Source organism: Scheffersomyces xylosifermentans (genome assembly GCF_036884685.1).
Source record: "Scheffersomyces xylosifermentans strain CBS 12540 chromosome Unknown RJT20scaffold_1, whole genome shotgun sequence".
Taxonomy (NCBI): domain Eukaryota; kingdom Fungi; phylum Ascomycota; class Pichiomycetes; order Serinales; family Debaryomycetaceae; genus Scheffersomyces; species Scheffersomyces xylosifermentans.
In genome coordinates this window covers 138,420-157,406 of record NW_027042939.1, presented here as the reverse complement: position 1 = coordinate 157,406, position 18,987 = coordinate 138,420, and the positions used below count along the sequence as shown (strand labels likewise).

General features: G+C 37.1%; 7 protein-coding genes across 7 annotated transcripts; 6 read left to right on the top strand and 1 right to left on the bottom strand. All coding sequences in view use genetic code 12, as the record gives it.

Moving 5' to 3' along the window:
• Window positions 1-1,312: 1,312 nt before the first annotated feature.
• RJT20DRAFT_123558 (tRNA methylation protein) lies at window positions 1,313-5,867 on the top strand. The gene has a single exon (XM_064915975.1). It carries the CDS (start codon window positions 1,320-1,322, stop codon window positions 5,733-5,735), a length of 4,416 nt encoding a protein of 1,471 aa, XP_064776606.1. The 5' UTR covers window positions 1,313-1,319; the 3' UTR covers window positions 5,736-5,867.
• Window positions 5,868-6,338: 471 nt separating this feature from the next.
• Window positions 6,339-7,858, top strand: RJT20DRAFT_6904 (uncharacterized protein). Its single transcript, XM_064921162.1, has 2 exons — window positions 6,339-6,608; window positions 6,678-7,858. Exons 1-2 carry the CDS (start codon window positions 6,598-6,600, stop codon window positions 7,813-7,815), a joined length of 1,149 nt encoding a protein of 382 aa, XP_064776605.1. The 5' UTR covers window positions 6,339-6,597; the 3' UTR covers window positions 7,816-7,858.
• Window positions 7,859-8,272, bottom strand: RJT20DRAFT_6900 (uncharacterized protein). Its single transcript, XM_064921161.1, has one exon. The coding sequence runs from the start codon at window positions 8,171-8,173 to the stop codon at window positions 7,901-7,903; it is 273 nt and encodes a 90-aa protein (XP_064776604.1). The 5' UTR covers window positions 8,174-8,272; the 3' UTR covers window positions 7,859-7,900.
• Window positions 8,273-9,268: 996 nt separating this feature from the next.
• RJT20DRAFT_6893 (Zn(II)2Cys6 transcription factor) lies at window positions 9,269-12,288 on the top strand. Its single transcript, XM_064921160.1, has one exon. The coding sequence runs from the start codon at window positions 9,590-9,592 to the stop codon at window positions 12,275-12,277; it is 2,688 nt and encodes an 895-aa protein (XP_064776603.1). The 5' UTR covers window positions 9,269-9,589; the 3' UTR covers window positions 12,278-12,288.
• A 717-nt stretch (window positions 12,289-13,005) lies between these two features.
• Window positions 13,006-14,128, top strand: RJT20DRAFT_123555 (alpha/beta fold hydrolase). The gene has a single exon (XM_064915974.1). The coding sequence runs from the start codon at window positions 13,067-13,069 to the stop codon at window positions 13,997-13,999; it is 933 nt and encodes a 310-aa protein (XP_064776602.1). The 5' UTR covers window positions 13,006-13,066; the 3' UTR covers window positions 14,000-14,128.
• Window positions 14,129-14,507: 379 nt separating this feature from the next.
• On the top strand, window positions 14,508-17,764 carry RJT20DRAFT_123554 (Zn(II)2Cys6 transcription factor). The gene has a single exon (XM_064915973.1). The coding sequence runs from the start codon at window positions 14,769-14,771 to the stop codon at window positions 17,493-17,495; it is 2,727 nt and encodes a 908-aa protein (XP_064776601.1). The 5' UTR covers window positions 14,508-14,768; the 3' UTR covers window positions 17,496-17,764.
• Window positions 17,765-17,948: 184 nt separating this feature from the next.
• Window positions 17,949-18,925, top strand: RJT20DRAFT_123553 (N-acetylglucosaminyldiphosphodolichol N-acetylglucosaminyltransferase anchoring subunit). Its single transcript, XM_064915972.1, has one exon. The coding sequence runs from the start codon at window positions 18,000-18,002 to the stop codon at window positions 18,696-18,698; it is 699 nt and encodes a 232-aa protein (XP_064776600.1). The 5' UTR covers window positions 17,949-17,999; the 3' UTR covers window positions 18,699-18,925.
• The last annotated feature ends 62 nt before the right edge of the window (window positions 18,926-18,987 follow it).

Genomic DNA, 18,987 nt, shown 5'->3' with positions numbered 1-18,987 from the left:
TCACGACACTAGAGCACTAATGCCAGTAAAGGAGAAGTGGTCTCAACTCCAAATATATAGTAATATGCTCTGGACAACGAGAACATGATGCTTGCTGGAAGGTATGAGTAAATTCCAAATCCGATGAACAACACGAACGAAAGCAAGAAGCTGTGCAAGAGAAATCTCTCAGTTTTGGTCAACATTTCGAAGGGGAAATGGTGGTAGTACATGGTAAATACCTTTTCTGCTGAGGCTGTCATTTCGATGTGTGTTGTGGTGGTATGAACGATATGGGTACTAGTGTGTTTACGACGCACTTGATAAAAGAGGGCAGTGATCCAATAAATTTCAATTTCGATGCACAAGGGGTAAAAAATTTCTATGAGTGGAAATACTCTTCTGATTGTATCTATAATTTCACGCGACTTAGATACTTTTGGCACCAAGAATAAAACAAACTCTTTATAAAGAAGACCCTCTAACACTTCAAAAGACATGGAAACTCGTATGCTTTTGGAGTTTTCACGGGTTTAATCTGGTACTGTATAGAATACACACACACCGAAGCATAATAGGGGACGCTATCATTAGTATGGAAACAAGTTTCATTAGGATAAATGGTTAGATTTTTAAATAAAAAAATGGGAAAGGATTAGTACGTTTCGGAGCATAGTTTGGATGATGGTGGTGTTTTGGGATGTCATTTTAATTTTGCTTGGGCCGTTTTTTGTCTTCTATTGTTTTCATTGGTGTAGTATCGGCATTGGAACGCTGGAACGCTGTCGGCTTTAACTTAAAGCTTAAAATGTAGAGGGATCACGTGACACGATGGGGGAAGAGGTTTTAACTATGGTTAATGGTGTGGTATTTTACATTAATCCAAGTCAACAACAGTTGCATTTAATGTGGTGAACCAAAGTCGAATGAGTTGGTATAATGGAGTTCACATGGAATTTAGATTTTGTCCCCAAAAAACGTACCTTCAATGAAAAATTTCAATCAATGCCTATTGAGCTTGAGATGATGGAGCCCATATTGGATGAATACTCTTTAGTCAATGGATCTTCCACCTCATTTTCATTCTAAAAGCTATAATTCAATGTAATCAATGTAATCTCCTCTTTCAACATCATACTCCTTCCCTAACCATTTTCTACTCTACTCCTCCACCTACCATACCAAACACTGCTTGGAACGGTTCCCCTTCAATAGCTGCAAATTTCCACTAACTAAATAAATTTCGTAAGTGCAGGAGCGACATCGCTTATACTGAAAAATCTCCAAATTCAACTTCACAGTTTTAAATATCCTTTCAAGATAGCAATTATACATTGTATATGATGTCTAGGATACGAAGAGACGATATACTAGAAGCAGGGCATCTAAATGATTTACGTTCCCAATTAATAGAATGCGATCTCAACTTTACCAGTAGTGAGGAGCTAGCAAGAACATTCAATGAACTATACCAAAAGTTGCAATTGATTAATGAATACGGGATCTCACAGGAGAAATTAGCAGTATTGTTTAACGATATCTATGGAATATGTGTCCAGAGGATGATACAATACCTGAAATTAAACAAAAATGAAAAAGGTATGGTTTTCTTCAAAGGTGAAGAACACAGAGTCAAGTTCCAAGAGATCTTTAACTATATCCTACTCCATATTAACCATACTTTCAACCCACTCATAAACTCGTTGAATAACTTCCTTAAGAAAATGATTACTTTGGTGATAGTGAATGAGAAGAATGAAGAAGATGCCCAGTTGATCCTCCAGTCATGGATTGACGCTGTCATGAAAACAAACTTGAATACAAAGAATTTCTTCAATATCATTGACATTGTCTCCAAGAGTTTAACCAAAAAACTGTACATATTTGATAACTATCCTGAATTTTGCAGAGATAGCATCATATTGCTTGAATCAGACACTTTGGCCAATGCAGTCAGCAAATGTTTGGTAACTTTGTATTCCGGAACCTACGACAGAGAGAAGGAGCTTGAATGGTTTGAATCTTGGAAAGAAATCATACTTCACTATCTTAATGAAAGTACTGAAAAAATACGACAAAGCCTTCAAGTTTACTTATTACCCAACTTATTCCAAATATCTCCAAAGTCACTTCAATTGTTGATAAGCCAATATAGTAAAAATAACGACAATATTCACATTGATAACCTTATTGGACTTTTAAAAATTGGGCAAAACTTGTCCCTAGTTGATCCGCTTGAATCCTTTTCTAATGATCAATTGGTGGCATTCTTAACACACGAGCACGCGAAGTATAGAGTTAACGCATGCGAGTTGCTCTTGGGTGGTACTTATAAGAATATCAAGTCTCAGCCAATCCCTTGCGAAACTTACTTATTGATAAAAGAGAATCATATAATAGAAATATTCTTAAATGACTATGAAGATGTGGAAATTAGGAATCATTTTATTTCAATTTTGCAGCAGTTTATTACTGTAAGGTTCAAGGAGTCAATCTACGGCCTAAATAGACAACTCAAAAGTTTAGTGGGAAAAGGAGTCCAACCTGAAAAGCAAGAAGAAATTAGAAAATTGATTGAGCTGGGAGAGGAATTTATTCAATGGTTAGTGAAATACCTTATACATTACTTGAAGGTGGGATCAAGCTACTCCCAGTTGAGCACCTCAATGAAAATTTTGCAACTCATAGCTGAAAAGATTCCTGAGATTATCAACATATATAGAGATCCTTTGATATTTGACTTACTTATTCAGAATTTATTCAACAACTACGAGAATATTAGGGAGCTGAGTTTAGAATTGCTAATTAAGAGCTCCCCTTCTAGTATCTTAGTCGACTATATGGAAAATGATAACACAAGGTCCTACATTGTAGACCAGTCCTGTGAAATCCTCCATTGCTTGAAAGGGAGAAAGAGCGAAGGTGGAGCGAAGGCGTTGGAATTTTTGGCAATATATTACTTAGATTTCCTACAAGAACCTTCAGAGGTTATTAGTCTTGTGGACATTCTTTTGGAAAGATTATCACATGGAATTCAGCTTGCAGCACAGGATACGACTCAAATATTTGCAAATGAGCAATTTGTTCATGGTTATTTCAAGGCTCTCAATTTGATTTACAGTCGATTTGACAAAGACTTCAAAGCCAAGCACATTTCGTTCGTGAGTAAGTTTTATGACCAAATTATTGAACAGTGCTTTACTATATGGGAACTTGAACGATTATGGTTGTCCAATTCATTTGATGAGGAGGCTGATGAAGATGACTCAATGGATGAGCTTCTGGGAGAACATAATGCAAAGGTGAAGTTGAACCATGCATGGAAAGTAGTCAAGGATTCAAATTTGTTGTTAACTAGGTTGTTGACTGATACGGAAGCATCTAAAAATGCTCTTGGGAATGACGGTTTCTTGAGATGCTGTGAACTCATAATTGACCAGCTAGCTTCCATTAACCACAGAGGAGCTTTTTCTTCAATTTATCCGTCCTACATTTCCATTTGTGAAGTCTGTTCGATGAGTGAAAAGTTTTCATCATATCCAGAAATCTGGCTATCTCAAAATTTGCAATTAATTGAATCAAAGACACAATTTATATCAAGAAGATCTGGAGGCTTACCTTTCTTAATTTCGGGTATCTTAATTGCAAACAAGGCCACAAAAAACAGCAAGAATCTAGCTGAGTTAACATTTAAAAAGCTATTGGAAATTGCAAATCGCCCATACGAGCACATAGCAGATGAAAAGATTGATATCCCACAAGTACATGCTTTCAACTGCATAAAGCAAATGTTCATTGAAAGTGGATTGGTAGAAATTAGTACACATTTCGTAGAGGAGTCTTTAGATTTGGCTCTTGAAAACTTTACAAACGAATCTTGGTCAGTGAGGAATTGTGCTGTGATGTTGTTTAGTTCGATTCAACAAAGAGTGTTTGGCAGCAAAAAGGAACCGAGCTATCCTTCCAAGCTATTTTTTAACAAATACCCTTCTGTCGGGGAGATAATGTTGAGACAGCTTTCTGTTGAATTAGATCATCAGGAAGGTGAAGGGACTAGTGTTGAAGATAATCAACTGATGTTACCAATTTTGCTTATTTTGCTAAAGTTAGATACTGTTTCCTCGACTGAGGATAAAACAACAATTAAACTTAAGCGTATCTTAGTGAGATTCCTCAACAATCGGTTTTGGAAAGTTAGGGAAATTATTGCGAAATGCTTAGCTTCCTTTTATACTTCATCGGAATTCGCCAGTTTCACGCTTGAGTTCATCGATTCTGTGCATAGCATGGCAGACTTGAACAGAATTCACGGCTCCTTGATGACTATTCTTGAGGGTTTAAGTAAGTTTAAGATATCGGACAGTGCATACGAAACTTTGGAGACATCAATTTATTCTAAGGCAGAGCACTTCTTGGTACATTGTAAATCATTTCCCATTGCAAAGGTGTACGTTGACATAATAAAGTTGCTAGCCGAGAAGAAGAATGAGACTTTGAACAAGACGTTGCAAGATGTCTTTGGGCATTTCTTCATTAATTGTTTGACTTCAGACAGTGACATCTTAGTGGGTGGTGAGCAATTAGCTCTCGAAGTCGTCAACATTTTGCTATTAAAATCATATATTCGGAACAGAAATTACGATACTGTCATTGATTTGATTAGACTAGTTTTGTTTGGGAAGGAATTCTATCATGTTCAATTGGCAACTTTGACATTTATACAAGACAATTTCGAAGAATTGAATGAGGAAGGAGTCCTTAAAACTATTGCACCAGAAATCTGGGAAATCATTGTGAATAATGACAGCTGGAAGCCAATTAAATCCATAGCTCTCGATCTTTATGCTGACATTATGGCCAAAGGATGGAATGCAAAGTTTTATACCTCTGATCAACTAATCATCCTTTTTGGCTTGGTAAAGAGGGAAAATAATGAAAATATTAAGATGAAATCTTTGGAATGCATTGGTTCTTTGATTAACTTTGCTGCAGATGACAATGATTACGATGTCTTTTTAAGAACCTGTGAGATGTTTTTGGAGGAAGAGAATTCCGTAAAATACAGACAGTCCTCTATCCAAGCACTTACTCAGTTTGTTAATACATTCGACAATCCCTTGCCCACCAGCAATGTGTACTTTGGAAGAGCAATTGTGATGTTATTTAGTAGAGGACTCGAAGATGATGACGAACACATCAGAGAAGCAACTAGTCAATGCCTTGTTTCACTTTTTGGATTCAACTATGCTACCAATGCTGTATTCATGAGACATACCTTTAGTACTGAAATTAAGAAGATTTTGGATGAAAAGTTGTACTTCAAGCTTTTCTGTCAAGTTCTCTTGGAGAATTGCCTCAGTTCAGAGGAAAAGTCACAACTTAATCAAGAGTTTGATGACTCCAGCACAGTACTTTTTGACACAGAAAATTCCAATTTGTATAAGAACGACTTGGAGAGCACCAAGTTGCTCGCAGACTTGTTATTATCATACAAAGATGTCATTCCCACAGACTTCCTTGATGATTTTTCAACTACAGTGGTTTCGGACCTCCAATTCATACTCCAGACCTTTTCTTCACTGGAGAAGACAATATTTTGGTCCAGAGAGGAGTCTTTTGCAACCGTTACTAGAGCGATTATGAATGGGCAAATGCTACTCTCTTTCAGGAAAAACGCTGCTTTAACACACCTCTTAGACGAAATCAAGAACCGCTTTGCAATGCAAAGCACCAAACGTATCTTATTCGATACCTAAACCATACAAACTGCTATAGACCATTACTTCATTACTTCATAGACTGTACATAGGCTGCAAAATGCTACCCTTTATAGATATGCATGTGCGGGTAACCCCAGCCGGAACATTTAAAAGAGAAAAATTTTTCAGTATGCCAATTTAACAGTAGTCATTTCTATACTATTCATTGAAGCCTTGAGCTTTGAGCTTGTGGATTCCTTGGAAATGTGTGTTTAACAGCAAGTAATGGCTGTATAAAACGTATGTGGAATTAATTTTAAATTTTGAACTGATTTCGAGCGGGAAAGCTGATGTTATTCTGATGAATAATTATACAATACAACGAATTTCTTCACCTGAATCACCATGTGGAATAACAATAATTTCAGAGCTTTTTAACACTGATATATAACATAGTGGCTATCCCAGTAGAATCCAGTTTTTTGGACTTTTTTAGTCTTTTGGATTTATCAAGTTTTAATACTAACAATGTTAAAGTATAGTATTATTCTCTCTAGTAATACATAGAAGTAGTTACAGTGTCAATTTTCACCGAGGCTGGTCCTCAGAATTGACAAATGCAAATACACACTAGCCATAACAGAAAACACACCATACCCCGTAGAACTGTAGAATATTAATAACCAAATCCGATAGATACTCCCCACTCGTCCAGAGATATCGTATATATATATATATAAAATCTCATCTAATCCATCTGAACATAGGGTCTTCCCCATAGTTAACGCACTTCACATACTTAAGATATTTCAAAAGCGCGATGATCATGGCTAAAATGATGGCAATGATTTTAATACAATAGAGTCAGTTATCAGAGGATTATATATATATTCATATATATATATAGCATTGTAACAGTATGGCAGAAAAGTACGTAAACAAGTCTAAATCAATATTAACTTCTTACAAGGGAGAAATACTAACCAATAATACCTTTAGTGATAGTGAATTCTCATTATGTGACGACTGTTTGGGTCCAGATAAACATTTGAAGATGATCAAACAACTCTCCGGAGAAGAGTGTAAATCATGCACAAGGCCATTCGCTGTCTTGCGCTGGAACACATCGAACTCAACAAACAAGTCCAAGAAGACTATTATATGCTTGACTTGTGCCAGAGCAAAGAACTGCTGTCAATCATGTATGCTCGATGTGAACTACAGGATACCGATAAATATCAGAGACACGGCATTGAAGATGGCCGGATTGGAATCATTGTTGGTTACTGACACCAGCAGCACATCCAATAGAGAAGTAAAGGCCATAATTGCCGACAAACAGGATCAGATGTTCAAGCAACAAGACGAGTTGGACGATGGCGAACTTGATAGAAGGGAACAAGCCAAGGAAATACTAACGAAATTATCCCAAAAATTGAATGATGATTCGGCCAAAATATCATTTAAAAAGAAGACTACATCGTCACTGAAATCACTCCATACTGAGTCAGATAAGTTGAAGAATGCAGACGTGTCGAAAATTGTAGCAAAGCTTCCCTTTGGAGGACTGCTCAACTCACAAAGCCATCCAGATATCACCTCCTTCTTTATATTCGGGATAAGTGCTGATTTGCCACAGTATGCCATTACCAACCTTTGCAACACTTTTGGGAAGATAAAGTCACTTACCGTAGTCCATAGGGCCAAATGTGCATATGTCTCATTCACCACAAGAGCTTCCGCCGAAGCCTTTGCTGAATCCATATTGTCAAATGGCCTCAATGCCAACACAGCCACCGCAGGACTCTTGATCATAGACGGGAAATACCCCGTTCGAGTGAGTTGGGGTAAACCGAAGTCCTTAGGCGTGACCAACGAGGAGCATCTTAAGTTGAGTTTGGTCGTGAATAAAGTGATGAAGCAATTAGCTGATAAAGACAGTGCATTTGTTAGTGGGGATTCTGCTGGGACAAGCGGTACAACTGCCGAAACTGGTTCCAAACCTAAGAAGAGGATATCGAGTAAGGAGAATGTAAAAGCTGTGCTGAAGGGAAAGGAGAATGATAACAAGGGCATACTTCCTCCAGTTGGAGCACAGAGCAAGTATAAGTCAGTTAGTGCCGACTTTGAGATCTAGAATTTGTAAGTTCTTTCGAATAAATGATGGATCAAATCAGAATTACTAGGTGTTCTGAGCACATAACATACTGGCTATATATATCTCAACTGGTTTCAATGGCCATACCCCTATCATAATAAAAGTACACAATAGTACATATCTTGACCCCAATTAAGGTGATGGTTGCATGATTTCTACCAGACAAGTATGAGACAAGAGGATATTCAGAGATCTTCATCAACATAACATATTCCATATGTCCTTGAGGAAATAACATATTCGCCTGGTAATACAAATGGTTTTGATATATGGTCAAGTCGTATATAACAACTAGATATGCAGCAACTCGATATATAAAACATATAGTTCCTTGCATGTATTAATCTATATCACAAATGATATATGAGCCAAAACAACATGGATACCACTCTGTACCATATATATATATCTATATATAACTTATGTTATCATGCATCTTTATTGCCTTCCACAATTTTTGAAAGAAACAAATAGTCTCTTCATCTAGTCATTGGATACAAAAGATAACATATACATATGTCTCATACATCATACATTATATAGAGTTACAAATCGCCAGGATGCAAAAGTTCACATATACAAATATATATATACGTACGTCTATCAATAGCTCTATGGTTGCGAATACACATAGAGCATATCTATAGATATATCTGTATACACACACATATATACATACATATATACGTATATCTATCTCCCTATAGGTGCAAATTATACCATATTCATCTATATCATATCTATAGGTAGACATAACACCTATATAGACCTACACCCACACATATATAATATCCATATATTCACATACATATTTATACAATATCTCTATGGGTGCGAAGTTAACATTAACATTTATATTAATATACACATATATATACATATATTTACATATATACATATACATATATATATCTCTTTGGACACAAATATTAAATAAACACGTTATTTCCAACAATACCATATATACATTTACATAATACGTTCTTTTTCAAACTGATACAGCATACATATACTTTTTCATCGTATACATATACATAGACATATACATACTACATATACATACTACATATACATACTACATATACATACTACATATACATACTACATATACATACTACAAATACATAACTTTCATTATATACATATATACACATTCATCATGTACATATACAGACTTTCTCTCATACACATATACATATACATAAAAGCCCCACTCAATGAAAAGTTCTCCCTTCAACTCCTTCCATACACCCTTCCATACTACTCCACCATACACCCCCCTTCTTTCACCTCCTCCACCCCCTTCCTTATCCGTACTATCACCGAGCCTGTCAAAGGTGGGACGGTATACAACATCATTGTCTTTAAATTCTTAACTATGGACGGACAATAGAGAGGATAACAGCGGAAGAGAACATGGTTCTTTTGCTGCCAATAGTTCTAATTCAATAGAAAGGTTACTCTTTTTTTGTTACTATCTATAGGACGATAGATCACTGGTAGGGGTATTTAAATTGGTTAATTATAGACATTTTTTTGATTCGAATCGAGGTATTATTGCTTCTGTTACTCGCTGTTTTCCTTCCACAAGGCGGTTAAAAATCGTCAAATATTGCTTTAGCGCTAAGGTCTGATATTAGACATACAAAGAAGTCTGGAATTTAGGACAAATTCGGGGTCTCAGTAGGATCCAGGACTTAACTCTTTTCTTCCTTATAAATACATACAATTTTGGTTACTTTCACTACATCTAATGTCTCACAACTCGGTCGCAAAGAGACCTCAAGAAGGAAGCTCATCCCCTCCTATTCAAGGCTTGTTTCAAGTGGAACACGACCAAGGAAAGAAACGGCCCAGAACTAAAAAGGCTTGTGACTATTGCAGAAACAAGAAAATCAGGTGCAACGGCGAAAGCCCCTGTGGTAACTGTTCCACCCACAATCACGAATGTACATATAGGGTAGCACACAATACTAGAAAGCAACGTGTAGCAAAGACACAGACTTCTTCTTCCAATATTCATGAAAATAAGTCCATTCAGGATCTTAGTAGTCGATTGTCTTCGCTAGAAAATGTGATTTCGAACCTCGTATCGAAACTTGATAATAGTGGTTTACTTGTGTTGGCTGGATCCAATAGAGAACCTGTGGAAAAAGACATCGTCATAAGGAAAAACCCAGAGAGTGAGACAGTATCACCATATATCGAATCTTTACTGCAAAGCCTGTCCAGCGGTGATGAGCTATTCATGGAAACAGAACTGTCAAATATGGTGCTGAACCAGTTGAGCAAAAGAAGCACTGAAATGAAAATGAGACAAATGTTGATACCGAAAGCTAACACGGCTTATGACATTGTATGTGATGCCAAAGACCGTGTATTGCAGTACTTCGGGTCACATAACATGATATGTACCTTTTCGACGAATCTTATAGCTTGGATTAAAGGAAGAATTAATAAGAGAGGTGAAAAGGATTTACTCATGCCTCTTACAAACTTACCGTTAGCACTCAACCAAGCCATACATTCAAATATATCGTCTTGGACTAAGATCAGTGTGGTGACAAATAAATCGTCAAAATTATACTTTAGCCACGAGGACAAGAACTTCATCTTTGAAAGCTTGGAACTATACTATGAAAGGGCCAATGTTGCCAGATACTTATGTAGCTTGAACACGGTCAGAGAACTCTTCCAAATCTACTACTACACAATTTCAAATGCTGACATGGATGTCACGAGCCGCATTTCACAAAGTGAGTTCTTGATTATGAATATTGCTATCGCGTTGTGTCTAACCAATCCCACCGAAACTGAAGTCGACAAAGCAAATTACCCTTTCTTCGCAACCAAACTGAAGCTTGACCTTACAAGACTAAAGGAGAAATACTTCAAAAACGCTGTGTCCTGTTACAAAAAGATTGCTGTCGTATACGAAGGTATAAGATCTATACAAGGAATTGCCTTGTTAACTTTGTACATGGAAGCCACCTACGTTACGGACTTCCATATTAATTTCATTTTGTCCTCCGTCATGATTAGGTACGCATTCAATTTGGGCCTCCATACAGTTGCATCCAATTGTGAAGATGATACAGAAGACATGAGAGATTTGAAGAGAGTATTATGGTGGTACTGTGAGTACATTAATATGGATGTTTGCCATAGAAGCGGGAAACCAAGTTTAATAAACTACAAAGACGTGTCAACCTTAACCGAGGATGACGACCACTTTCTTTCAATTCCTCGTGAGCTTTTCAAAAGTGACGCATATAAGGCAAATGCTTGTGGATTACTAAAGAAGTGCGAGGACAAGGGATTTCAGTTCTACTATTTCTACTTCTCATTAATGTTGACGAGAATCAAGGCCAAGAGTTACGAAAAGTTGTATAATAACCAAGCTTCAATATTGGAGCAGGACGAGGTGATAAATCGCTTGCAAGAAATCAACGACGATATGTTCTCGATGGCAAAGTTGATAGAACCAGAAATTAGGCCAACTCTCTATTACATGAAGAGAACAGTTAACAGTGATTTTGTTAGGAGAAGTTGGTATGGGGACTTATTTGATATAAAGTGTCCTTTCTTCCACTATAGTACGCTCCTGTTGCAAGTCACGTTCTTTGCACATTTGCTCTCAATTAATCGTATTCCGTTTGTCAATAGAAGGTACGAAAACAGTGAGCGCACAAGGAAGTATGGAAATTTAGCATTGGAAAGTACAAGAACTATCTTACATCTTGTGGTCAATTTGGAGAAAACCGAAGTACCAAGATCGATTACAAAGTGGGTAACGTTCTATCCTTTTATTGCATATTGTGGCCTTTTGGGACACTGTTCCACCTTTCCTAAAGAGGAGAGCACTCGAGCTGATGTTCAATTGTTGATTCGTGTGTCAATGGACTTCTTTGCCACAGGGGGACTCCGTCGTTCTAACCTAAAAGCGTGGGAAGTGGACAAAGTTTATGACAACAAGAACATTGTACTTGATTTGATTAGTAGATTGTGGTTAAGAGTTTTGATTAATTTAATGGAGGAAGAGACTTCGTCTCGGTACATAGATGAGATACCAGGCCTAAGGGAACACTTCGAACAATGTTCTGGTATTTATCCCGATTTATTTAAGAATCCCGAATCGTTCAAAAATCCAGAACTAAGCAGACCACTTAGTATGATCATTAACGAAGTAGACGATGGTCAGAGTAAGGATACCGAAAATGCAACTCCGTTCCAGTTTGATTTCCCTACACAAACATCGAATGACGTTGAGGAGGCTTCTACATTCCCTGATTTTCTCAATGCCCTTGACGGCGATATTAATTTCGAGATGCTAAGTGATGAAACTTTTAGTTCATTAATAACTTCACAGTTTAAAAACCTACCTAATATGTACACAGAAGGCAATTTGGATTTTTCAAATTTTGATAACAACTATGAATAAAAAAACGAGTTTGACTATTTTATCAATTGACGGACCTTAAGGGGCCGAAGGCTAACACCCCAGGATTATTGGTATTGGATTGGTAGAATGGCATGTATATAATTGATGTGGTGTAAATAATGTACGGTATTTGATCAAGATAACTGTCAACGTTTTCGGCAGACTGTAGAATCACTCTCTCTCCAATTCTTCTTATCGCTGGTTTGCAACGATAGACAATAGTCGTGACGTTCATTACTACGGAGTTTGATTTTTATACTTGGCAGCTTGGTAATTTCATAACTTTAGGCTTTAACCCACCCGCTACGACAGGACTCAACATTGGATAAACTTCTATGCAATATCTACTTGCCATGAGGATAGCACACCTTGCATCCTTGAGAGCAAATGTCAGTGAATATAGATCACTGACATGCTGCAAAACATTTACGAGGGCTCACAACCACGGGCTATGGAATTTTCCAAATTAGTAATCTGGAACCAAAAACCGGACCGTGGAAGACCATAAGCTTTAAATCAAAAGTAGGAAGTCGTTTCATGATTAGGAATAAAAAACAAACACCGTCTTAGTAATTGAATAAGATATATCCCTTTCGGGATTTATAGTACCACTATAATGTAGATGTTCTCACATAACAGTACAACTATGAGAGCGATGTATAAATAAAGGTTGATATCTTGTCCTATTTCTAATGTTTTCGTAGATCTCTATAATCTTCTTCAGAGAAATAACTACTTCCTACTAAGCAGATTAACCCCAAACCTAGTATTCAAATAAACAGATTGAAAATGTCAGCTCCTCAAATCAACGCTTCTATTATCGCAAAGAACCACTTCTTAGAGCTTAAGAATGGTGTCACCATATTCTACCGCGAGGCTGGTGAGGTAAGCAAGCCAAACTTATTGCTTTTACACGGCTTGCCAACTTCTTCTAGACAATACAAGAATCTCATTAGTCTCTTGGCTCCTCATTTCCATATTATTGCTCCAGATCTTCCAGGCTACGGACAAACCGAAGTCCCAAAGGATTTTGTGTTTTCTTTTGCAGCCTTCGCTGACAATGTTGATTTGTTATTGGATGCTATTAAGTTTGACAATTTTGCAGTCTATGTTTTCGATTACGGTGCTCCAACAGGATTCAGACTCGCTATTAAGAGAACAAAGAAGATCACAGCATTCATTGCCCAGAACGGAAATGCTTATGTCGAAGGCTTAGACGGTTCCTTTTGGGACAACATCAAAAAAGCTTGGGCACTTGCTGACCTTAAACAATTGACTGCTGAACAAGAGTCTGAAAGAGAAAGCCTTATTGAAATCAACAGTAAGCTTGTGACCGAACTTTGCTCCTACTCATTTCAATATGATGACGGTGAAAACATCCAAACCTTGGTTGACCCAGAGGCAGCATTGCTGGACTATTATTTCCTCACTTCTAGACCAAACTATGTTCAAGAGCAACTTGACATTTTAGTTGACTACAGAACTAATGTTGACCTTTATCCAGACTTCCAACAGTACTTTAGAGAGACAAATGTCCCTATTCTTGCTGTCTGGGGTAAGAATGACAAAATTTTCATTCCATCCGGTGCACACGCTTATAAGAAGGACTCAAAGAATGTCAAGGTTATTGAACTTGATGCTGGTCACTTTGCTTCGAACTCCCATGCCCCAGAGATTGCCCAAGCTATTTTGGATTTCTTCGCAGAGCACAACTTGCTTTAGTAGAATATAATTTTGAATTCCTTTACTTTCTTTTCTTTCTTTTCTTTGTTTACCAGCGGGCTCAACTAATGTCGACCAATGAGTTCTATACTTTTGTTTCTAATGTTTAGCAATCAATATCGTTTTAATTTTATTAATAGAGGTTACCTGTAAGACAAGAGGATAGAGCAAGAAACTACCAATTACAGTTGGAAAATGCGATTTTCCTACGATATTCGTAACATTGGTAACATCCAGACGAAAAATATTCAATAACATTACATGTACATCTAGGCAAACTTCCACTTTTCCTTCTTCCCAATCTTTACAATGTGCCATAGAATACAAACGTCTACTACCACTGAAGAATGATAAAGTACTCTAATACTCGCTTCAAACCTTCTAGCCGATAAGAAAGAACCTCGCTAAAGGCTTAAAAACCGAATTATCACCGAGTTTGACAGGTTTCTGCATATAACTCCGATATGCATACTTAGTTTCTATAAGATGATATTGAATTATTGAAACAGGATACTCTCTTCGGCGCCGGTAGATTATTTGGCTGGAAGTTGTGGTAAATATGTATGGGAAGTGACCTTTTACTGCTAGAAATTTGTCTCATACGATTTTGTTTAAGTGAATTGCGTGAGTTGTGTGTTGAAGTGAGTACTTATCGATAATTCATTAGAATATAATTCTTATTCTTGAACGAATCGCAATTGCAAGTATCGAACTGCCCTAAGCAACTATAAAAATAAATAAGTAAGGAAAGCATATTCAGGTAGATAAGATGAAAGAGACAATTCAGCCAATACAGCAGGATGAACCAAAAACATCTATTCCTAACTATAAAGTTGTAATGAGCATACCAGGATACCAACAAGAGAGACAACAAGGACTAAGAATAAAAACCGCCTGTGACAATTGTAAGAAAAGGAAAGCGAAATGTAGTGGAGAGAATCCTTGTGCAAAATGTTTGACTCAAAATCATGAATGCACTTATAGTGCTCCCAAACCCAGAAAGAAGCGTACTGTCAAGAGTAAGCCAGCACGAATCAACAAGGATAGAATCGTGGATACGCAAGAGAAGAAGCAATCAAAGACACAAGACAAAACAATAGAAATTACGCAGGGCGAAAAACAAGGCCTTAGCATACGGGGTATCAGTTCTAAATTGAATACTTTGGAAAATCTTCTTTCCAACCTTGTAACGAAACTCGACACCAGTAGTATCCTGGGATCGGATCGATTAAACAAAGAATTGACAGACAATGAGACGAAGAAAAAGTCGTTAGAACTTATCTTAACAGGAGGAAAAGGACCAGAATATTCAACTAATTTAGCTTTAAACGAGAAATCAACTGTATGGAACCCAAAGAAATTGAGAGAAATGTTGACACCTTTTGATTGCAAACGGTGTCCGATTAGTGCCAGAGATGGAATTCTTCTGTACTTCGGCTCTCACTCCATGATATCTGCACTTTCAGATAAATCCGTAAAATGGATCAACAGCAAACTTCATAAAAAAGATTCCGAGTTGACTAGGCCCCTTAAGAACTTGCCTCTAGCTCTTGATAACGCAGTATATTCGAGCATGAAAGCATGGACCGAAACGACAGCTGTCCAAGATAAGTCAACGATATACTTCGAACTAGAAGAAAAGAATCTAATTGTTGAGATTTTGGAGTTGTACTATGAGCATGTCAATATTGCACCATACTTATGTCACTCGAATACAATACAGCAGCTTTTCCAGATTTACTTTCACGCAAAAGCAAACAACGTGCTGGATGTCACAAGCACTTTATCTCAAAGTGATTTTCTCATCATGAATGCAGCGGTTGCTTTATGCCTAATAAATGCCTCGGAAGATGAAGACTTCGATAAAAATAGGTTTCCAACTTTTGCATCAAAGCTGACTGAATATCTTACAGAGTTCAAGCAAAAACTTTTCACCAATGCTGTTGCATGCTACCATAGAATTTCAATATTATTTGACGGTATAAGGTCAGTACAGGGCCTCGCTCTATTAACTATATATATGGAAGCTAGCTACATAACTGACTTTCAGGTAAGTTACATGTTGGTTTCTGTAATGATTAGATATGCCTTTGATTTGGGGCTTAACACTGTGGCATCCATAAATAACAGTGATTCAGAAGAGATGAATGATTTGAAGAGAGTATTATGGTGGTATTGTGAATACATTGATATCGAGATATGTTATAGAGGGGGGAAACCAAGCTTAATTAACTATAATGATGTCACGATTTTAACTGAAGATGACGATCACTTTCTCTCCATACCCCTAGATCCATTCAATAGTGATGACTACAAGAAGAATGCTTCTGGGTTGCTTAAAAAGTGCCAAGCTAAAGGATTTCATTACTATTACATCTATTACTCTTTAATGTTGACTAGAATCAAAGCGAAGAGTTACAACAAGTTGTATAATCACAACGCTTCAAAGTTGGGACAACAGGAATTAATTGACAGTTTACAGGAGATGAATGAGGACATGTTTTTGATGGCGAAGTTGATAGAGCCAGAGATTAGGCCTACTCTTTATTACATACAGAGAGCAGTCCCCAATGATTTTGTTCGAAGGAGTTGTTACGGCGATATATTTGATAAAAAGACTCCATTCTTTTACTACAGCACAATACATTTACAGCTGTCGTTCTTTGCTCATTTACTTTCCATAAATCGTATTCCTTTTTCAAGCCAGGATTATGAGAGCAACGAAAGGACAATCAAATATGGAAATTTATCATTGGAAAGTGCCAGGACTATACTCTACTTAGTTGAAGGTTTAGACAATAAGGAAACCCCCAGCTCTATCAAAAAGTGGATAACATTTTATCCCTTCATTGCATTTTGCAGCCTTTTGGGTCACTGTTCTGGATTTCCTAAAGAAAAGAGCACAGACATGGATTGTAAGTTACTAATTCGAGTATCGATGACTTTCTTTCGCTCCAATGTGTCGTATAAAGAAAACTCGAAGAAGGCAAAAACAAGCAAGATATATGACAACAAGAATTCCATGATTGATTTAATTACAAGATTATTGTTACGAATCTTGGTTAACTTGATGGATACTGAATCGAGCCACAAGTATACAGAGGAGATACTTGGTTTGAAGGAACACTTGGATGCTTGTACTAGCATTTACCCCGATTTATTGAGTAGCCCTGGGATAGTCAAGCCACTCAATGAGATGTTTCATAATAGTAATGAGGAGCTGAGTGAACCCGACGGTTCTAATGCACCGCTTTCGATATTTCAGCCAGTGGATACACCCTCCATGAATTCATCTAACATCCAATACCAAGCATCTTTTACGGACCTTATGAACACTCTTGAAGGCGACATTAATATCGACCAATTCGATGAAACTTTTGGAACTTTCCTAACGTCACAGTTGAATTATTTGCCCAACGTCTTTGAAAGTAACTATGACTATGAGAATTTGGATAATAGCGAGCAGCAAAATGACTTTGAGTATTTTATGTACTGAATGAATTTTCAGTGAAATTCATTCAACATATATATATTTATAGACACCAATTTCGTTAGCTAAGACTAGCAACGTTAATTTCAGGAAATATAACATAAAAGATAGGAATATGTATGTAAAGAGATCAGTTTCTGCGTGTTGATTTGGGTGCAAAATACTCTACGCTCTACGAGTTGGAGGTATACATATGTTTTCCTCCTCATGTCCCTAAAATTATATCTGTATCTGCAAATTTCATAGAAACCAGAAAGAAGGGAAACTTCGAGCACATCTATTGTTCATAGGTGTTCGTAGAGTGAAATACAAACCTAGAACAATGTACAAATTAAGTTATTGGATAATCTGACAACACATAGTATTATAATGCACCCATGCCGCAGTAATTATTGCATTGCCAAAATCTCATCATCACTAACAACCGTGGACTGTTAACAACATTACACACTGGTAAATATCCTCCATGACTGGAATTGTTAATACCACAGGCAATTGATACCATCAGAAATGAACTACGAAACTCGACTTTGCATTAAGGTGGCGGCTTTCCTCTTTCCTATCATTGTGGTGGCTCTTAGGCTCATCTCAATCTTACCTTCTGTCAACTTCCCATCACAGACGAAAGATGTCAAGAGCATAGCAGATGTACCGTTAGGAGAGAAAGAATCAAATATTATGATTCTATTGGGTTCCGGCGGACATACTGGAGAGATGATGAGAATTTTAGCCAATGTAGACTTGGGCAACCTTACTAGAACATGGGTTGTTTCGTCCGGCGACACAACGTCGCTCACAAAGGCTAAGGACTACGAACAAACCAACTTTGACGACGCAAATAGCAACAAAACAGAGTATTTGACATTGCATAGAGCAAGGAAGGTAGGCGAACCGCTTCTTCTGTCAGTTAAGAGTACCATAAAGTCATTTATTCATACTTTACAGAGCTTACGCGAGCTTACCCAATTACCATCAGTGTTGTTACTCAATGGACCAGGAACCAGTGTTCCCTTGGCATACATATTATTCGGAATGAAGTTCCTTGGTCTTTGTAAAACCAGAATCATATATATCGAGAGTTTAGCCCGAGTAAATTCTCTCAGTGTCAGTGGGTTGTTGCTTCTTCCTATTGCAGACAGATTTATAGTGCAATGGGAGCCATTATTCTACAAGTATAAGAGAGCCGAATACTACGGCATTCTCATATAGAGCAGTTACAGTACTGTGAATGGGGTATAAAAATGAAACGCATTACAATGTTAATAGAGTAAATATAAGTGATGTCGTAAGAATTCAAATAGAGGCTGCCTAATTGGAGTATCAATTCACACACCACTAAGATATACCATGAGTTCCACTATATATAATATAATCTAACCACCACTGGCCCCATACATAGTAATGAAAAACAACCAAATGTACAATATCCCACCCAATTTCAACCTTTTCGATAATTCTAATAAGCATAACTTTTTCTCAACAATTAACCAACTACTAT